The 6,000-nt window shown below is 46.0% G+C and overlaps 1 protein-coding gene across 1 annotated transcript in view; it reads left to right on the top strand.

Moving 5' to 3' along the window:
* The first annotated feature begins 1,794 nt into the window (after window positions 1-1,794).
* The window catches only part of DGKE (diacylglycerol kinase epsilon), a 28,608-nt gene continuing 24,402 nt past the window's right edge, over window positions 1,795-6,000 (top strand). Inside the window, exons 1-2 of the mRNA XM_044000297.1 lie at window positions 1,795-1,932; window positions 3,767-4,238. Of these exons, the coding sequence (XP_043856232.1) occupies window positions 3,781-4,238 (458 nt within the window). The 5' untranslated portion in view covers window positions 1,795-1,932; window positions 3,767-3,780. The remainder of the gene's footprint in view (window positions 1,933-3,766; window positions 4,239-6,000) is intronic.

Here is a 6,000-nt window from a genome sequence, read left to right as displayed (position 1 = left end):
CTTTCATAACCTAGGCCCCTCCCGCCTCTCCAGTCTTTTTACACCTTACTACCCAACACATACTCTTTCATCTGGTGATGCTGGCCTCCTGGCTGTTCTCTGAACAAGACACAACATATCTCAGCTCCAGGCAATTTCTCCAACTGTCCCCCATGCCCTGAACATTCTCCCTCCCTATCTGTGACTACTGAGCTCCCTGGCTTCCTTTAAATCCCAACTAAAAGCCCACCTTCTACAGGAAGCCTTCCCCAGCCCCTCTCAATTCCACTGCCTTCCCTGTTATTTCCTATTTATCCTATATGTAGCTTGCTTTATATAGGTGTTTTTTGCCTCATTAGATCTTTTTGTATCCCCAGCACTTAGCACAGTGCCTGTCACCTAGTAACTAATTAATAAATGTTTACTGACTGACTGAACCCAGGTCTTCCCAACTCCAAGTCTAGCCCCCTCGACGAGACTGTCTCCCCTTTGTACCCCCAAGGGCTTAGCACATAGTAGGCACTTCAATGCCTGCTGACTGAACAATGGATCCAGCATTCTAGTTAAATGACTCTCTATAATAGCTAATAATAGCTAACATTTATGTATAGTACTTACTATGTGCCAACAACCCCGTGAGGCAGATGCTATACAATCCCTGTTTTACAGAAGAGAAAATTGAAGCAAGCAGAGGTTAAAGAGACTTGTGCAGGGTCACACAGCTAGTAAGTAACTGAGAACGGAGGTGAATCCAGGTCTTCCTGACTCCAAGCCCAACACTCCATCCATTGGGCTACCTAGCCCCCTCAGGTGTTCAAAGCCTCGTCCTTGCCCCATCTTTCCAGTGTTCTTGAATCCTTTTCACCCCTCCACACTCCAGATCCGGTAACACGAACCTCCGTGTTATTTCTGGTGCTAGACGCTCCATCTCTCCACTCCAGTGCAGGTTCACTGTCCCCACCCCCCCCCATGCTTGGAATGTTCTCCCTCCTCATCTCCACCGCATCCCTGGCTCCCTCCAAGACCCAGCTAAAAATCTCACCTTCTCAAAGAAGGCTTTCCTTGTCACACTTAACGCTAATGCCTTCTCTGTGGATTATCTCCAGTTTATCCCGGATCTAGCTCGTTTGTACTGGGTGGTTTGCCTATTGTCTCCCCCATTAAACTATGAGCAACCTGAGAGCAGACTGTCTTTTACCTTTCTTTGCTCCCCTAGTGCTTGTATCTCAGCGCCTGGTATGAAGTAAAGGCTTAATTAATTTGCTTGACTTGACGTGAGTTGCCCAGGATCACTCAGCAAAGTGAGCGGCAGAGAACTGATTGAAGCTCATTGTTAACTCCATGGCCAGCATGACTTCTCATCTATGCATTAAGTGACTTGCGCAGGGTCACACAGCTAGTAAGTGTCAGAGAAGGGATTTGTATCCAGGACCTCCTAGCTCCGAGTGCAGGACTCTACCCACTGAGCAATGCTACTTTGCCACCCCGCCTTTCTTTGTGCTGGAGGCTAGAGATACAAAAACAAACAAACGCGGGGCCCCAGTCCTTAAGAAGTTTCCGCTTGATTACCGCGATGATGTCACCTTCTCAGTCCCACCCCGAACTCCCGCCTTTCTAAGTTCCCGCCTCTCCTCTCTTCCCCGCCCATCTGGTCTCCCTAGACTCCGCCCCCAGCCCTCGGGCCCCACCTCCCTCCATTCAAGTCCCACCCTTTTCCCCGCCCCTAGGACGAGCCCAAGACTGTCCGGCCAATGATCGGCTCACTCTCCACAATCACCCTGCCCCCGTGATGCCACTTCCGTTCCTGCGCTCTGAGTACCTCCCTGGCCCCGCCCCCGCCTCCGGGCTCCGGCTCCGCTTGTCGAGCCCCTCGCGCCCCGCAGGGGCCGAGAGGGAGCGAGTGAGCCCGGTAGGAAGCGAGGGCGGGAGCGGTCGAGCCTCCGGCCCCAACAGGTAGGAGAGCGCGAGTGGGTTAGAATCAGACTTTAGAATCGGGAATAGCAGACCATTCCCTGCCTTGCTCCCTTGGGGAAACTGAGGCTCGCCCCCGCCCTCACTTGGGAAGCAAGCAGCTATTTCCTTTTTGTCCCTGTATCCCCAGAGCCCGGCAGAAAGCCGATACTTCGATTGTGAATTCGAATGGGAGGCGGCGGGGTTTGGGACCTGGGTTCAAATTCTGACACTGCCACCTTCTGTGGGACCTTAGGCAGTTACCTTCTTTCGGGGCCTCAGTTTCCCCATCTGCAAAATGAAAGGGGTTGGGGTTAGACTAGATTAGGAGTTTCCAACGTAGGATACACAGGGGAAGCATGTCAGGGGGATGTGGGGAATATTTTAGCAATTAACTGTATTATCCTATTGCATTTCATCTGTTTTATTACCTATATTATATATTACCCATATATACGTATACGTATATTCATGGTTAGTCTTTTGTGAGGAATTAGTGGACTTGGAAAGGTTTTCCGTATACATAGTAAACTGTAGCATGCCCAAGGATCCTAGAGGATTTAGAGCTGAAAGGGACCCTCCCTCATTTTACAGATGTAGAAACAGAGACTGGTTATTAAATTAGGAGGGGTATGGCTACGTTTTCTTACATGCATGTGCATGTAATATGCACCCTTGATTACCTTAGCATTTTAGATTGAGATCGAGAAGGTACCTTAGAGAGAACATCAGATCCAACCTTCCCCCTCCCCCTCCCCTTTTACCGGTATAGAAACTGAGACGGATTATTGAATTGGAGGTATGGGAACGTGCTTTTTTTTTTTTCCTTCTCATCTATGCACGGTAATCTCTAGCATTTCATAGGATCCTAGATTTAGAGCCAGAAGTCGAACCCTCTGAGGAAGCAGACTGAACATTGAATTAGGAGGCGAGGGAAAGTCTTTTTTTTTTATTGTAAATATGCTTGCTAAACTCTAGAATTTATTTCCTTTTGTATTGAATTGAATTTAGGGGGAGGTTTACCGAAGGTGGAGTATGGAAATAAAAGAGGTTGGGAGCCCCCAGGCTGAATGACCTCTGATGAGGAGGAGGGAGGAGAGGCTGGCATGGACATCCTGTTCCTTTTCTGTGCTCTGTTCATGAAGAGGAACAGCTCAGGGTTTCCAGGTTGTTGTCTTTATTGGGGAAGGTAAAGCCATAGCTAAGAAATGATCCCTTGTCTCTGAGCAAAGAAATAACATGATTGGGCTGGACTAGTTGATATCAGAGTTCTAAATCCCATGACCCCATGAAAAAGATTTGCCAAGATAATAGTCAGAAGGTACTGAGATGAGAAGAGACTGCTTTTCATGGAGTTCTTTTAGGGGAGTGAGGGGGAGCAGGGTTGAGGGAAGGGATGCTGAATTTGACCCAAGGTGGTTTGGGGGTGAGCTGTTTTTCATTTAACTTCCTTGTCAGAGTTTCCTGGCCGGTACTGGCAGAAGAGCAGTAAGACATCTCAGAAAAGTCAGAGAGGAAAATTATAATTGTTTGCAGCAGTGGAGACTGCAGGTAGGGTGACAGATGGCCCCTTGGTATAGTTAGAAAAAATATTAGCTTTAGAGCCAGAGGGCCTGACTTCAAATTCTCTCTCAGCTTAATTTACTACCTGTGTGACCTTAGGCAAATTGCCTAATCTCTCTGAGCCTCAGTTTACCCAGCTATAAAACACAAGGGGTGGACTAGGTGGCCACTCAAGTCCATGTTCCCCTAAAGTATCGAGTATAGAATGAAAGAGGAGAGGGGGGAAAAAAAAAACTAACCTTAATCCTTCTTATTTTTTTTTTCTTGTTATAAGCATAAACCGAAAACATGGAAAGGAACAGTCATCCATTTTTCACTCCTCCTACTGTATTTGCTAATAATAGTTTGATCCTGTGGACTCTTTGCTCAGTGTTGGTGCCAGTGTTGATCACCTTGTGGTGTAGCTTCCAGAGGTCCCGGAGGCAGCTTTACCGGAGAGACATTTTCCGAAAGAGCAAACATGACTGGCGGGACACAGACCTCTTCAGCCAACCGACCTACTGCTGCATGTGCTCCCAGCACATCCTTCAGGGTGCTTTCTGTAACTGTTGTGGGCTGTGCACCGATGAAGACTGCCTCAAGAAAGCAGATCGCCGGTTCCAGTGCAAAGAGATCATGCTGAAAGGTGATGAGGTTGACCAGAACAACATGCCTCACCACTGGATCCGTGGCAATGTCCCTCTCTGCAGTTACTGCCTTGTTTGCAAGCAGCAGTGTGGTAACCAACCCAAGCTCTGCGATTACAGGTATTGCAATTGGAAGTCACAGGGTTAGGATGATGGCCTACAGCAGATGTGGAGGCCTGCTTTGATCTCAGTTAATGTTCCTGGCTTGGCTGCTTTCGTGAAGCCGGCTAATTAGCATCAAGTGTATGACTCATCTCTCCAGCACTGACGATGGACTGCAGTGACAAATAAGGGAACCATTCAGTGAATGCATAGTCTGTCTTATGCTTCCAACATCCACTTCAGCCCTAGAGCAAGAGTTGGGGGAATGGCGTTAGAAAAATATGAAATATTTACTCAGGACTGTAAAACTGATTTATTCCTAATTCAGAAGTCTACTAGTCACCACATAGCTTTAAAAAAAAAACCACCATATTCTAGGTGACATTCTTAGATAGCACTTTAAAGTTCTTGAGAGGCCCAGTATGGATGTTATTGACAGCCCTATTTGCTTAGGGAGGCCACGGATAAATGGTTCTTTTAACATATGATCTTTAAGTCTGCTGAACAGATTTCACCATTTTAATGATTAGTGACTTCAACTAAGCAAAAAAGGCCTTGTAATGAATTTTGTGCACTGGTGCTAGTTAATCACATTCTTATTCTTCATTGCTCTTCTGTACCGGTGTTTGATTTTTTTGAATCTAGTCAGAAAGGAGAAGTGAAAGTAATTTACCATAACTGCCTATAAGTAAATTTGCTTAGAGCTCCTCCTCTAGTGTTTTACCAGAAGCAGCAAGGTTGTTAACATCTTTGTTAGTGGGAAAGAGTACTGGACTAGAGTCAGGAGAGATCTGAGTTCAAAGCATGCCTCAGATACTAGTTGTGTGATCACAGGGAAGGCCCTTGATAGCCCTGAGCCTGAGTTTCCTCTACTAAAAAAAAATAATAACTGTACAGATTATTTCAACAGATGTTATTAAACAATTGCTCTGAGCTAGGCCCTGAAGATTCAAAGATAAAACTGCAGCAGTCCCTGCCCTTGAGAATCTTCTCTCCTATTGTATCTCTTGCTCTTGCCTTTTCTACAACCTAGGCATGCTGAGCAAGGGTTAGAAAAATAAGAGAAGGGGGGGCAACTAGGTGGCACAGTGGATAGAGCACTGGCCCTGGATTCAGGAGGTCCTGTGTTCAAATCCGGCCTCAGACACTTGACACTTACTAGCTGTGTGGCCCTGGGCAAGTCACTTAACCCCCATTGCCCCACCAAAAAAAAAAGAAAGAAAGAAAAATAAGAGAAACTTAAGAGTGGAAAAAGGAGAGAATGAACAAGTATCTTTCTCCTGAACATGTGGTTTCTTACATTCTAAGATCATAGTACAGTAGTGTTTTGCAAACCTTAAACATTTTTTAAGTATCAACTCTTATTAGAATAGATAGGATTGTAGAGAGACAAATTGAGGCTTACAGTAAAGAATAACGTTTTTTTTTTTTTTTAGTGAGGCAATGGGGGTTAAGTGACTTGCCCAGGGTTACACAGCTAGTAAGTGTCAAGTGTCTGAGGCCGGATTTGAACTCAGGTACTCCTGACTCCAGGGCCGGTGCTCTATCCACTGTGCCACCTAGCTGCCCCAAAGAATAACTTTCTAATGATTAAAGGTATCCAAAAGTGGAAGCAGTTGGTTTCCTCTCATTGAAGAGATCTTGTCTGATAAGGTTAGGGGGTGCTTATTCAAGTATGAGTCAGACTATATGGTTACTAAGGTCCCTTTGAGCTACAAGATTTTGTGAGAGCAGGCACACTGTATTACATTCCTAATGCTCATTTAGTTTTCTGATTTTC

Source organism: Dromiciops gliroides, chromosome 4, assembly GCF_019393635.1.
Source record: "Dromiciops gliroides isolate mDroGli1 chromosome 4, mDroGli1.pri, whole genome shotgun sequence".
NCBI classification, from domain to species: domain Eukaryota; kingdom Metazoa; phylum Chordata; class Mammalia; order Microbiotheria; family Microbiotheriidae; genus Dromiciops; species Dromiciops gliroides.
This window is presented reverse-complemented; position numbering and strand designations above follow the sequence as displayed.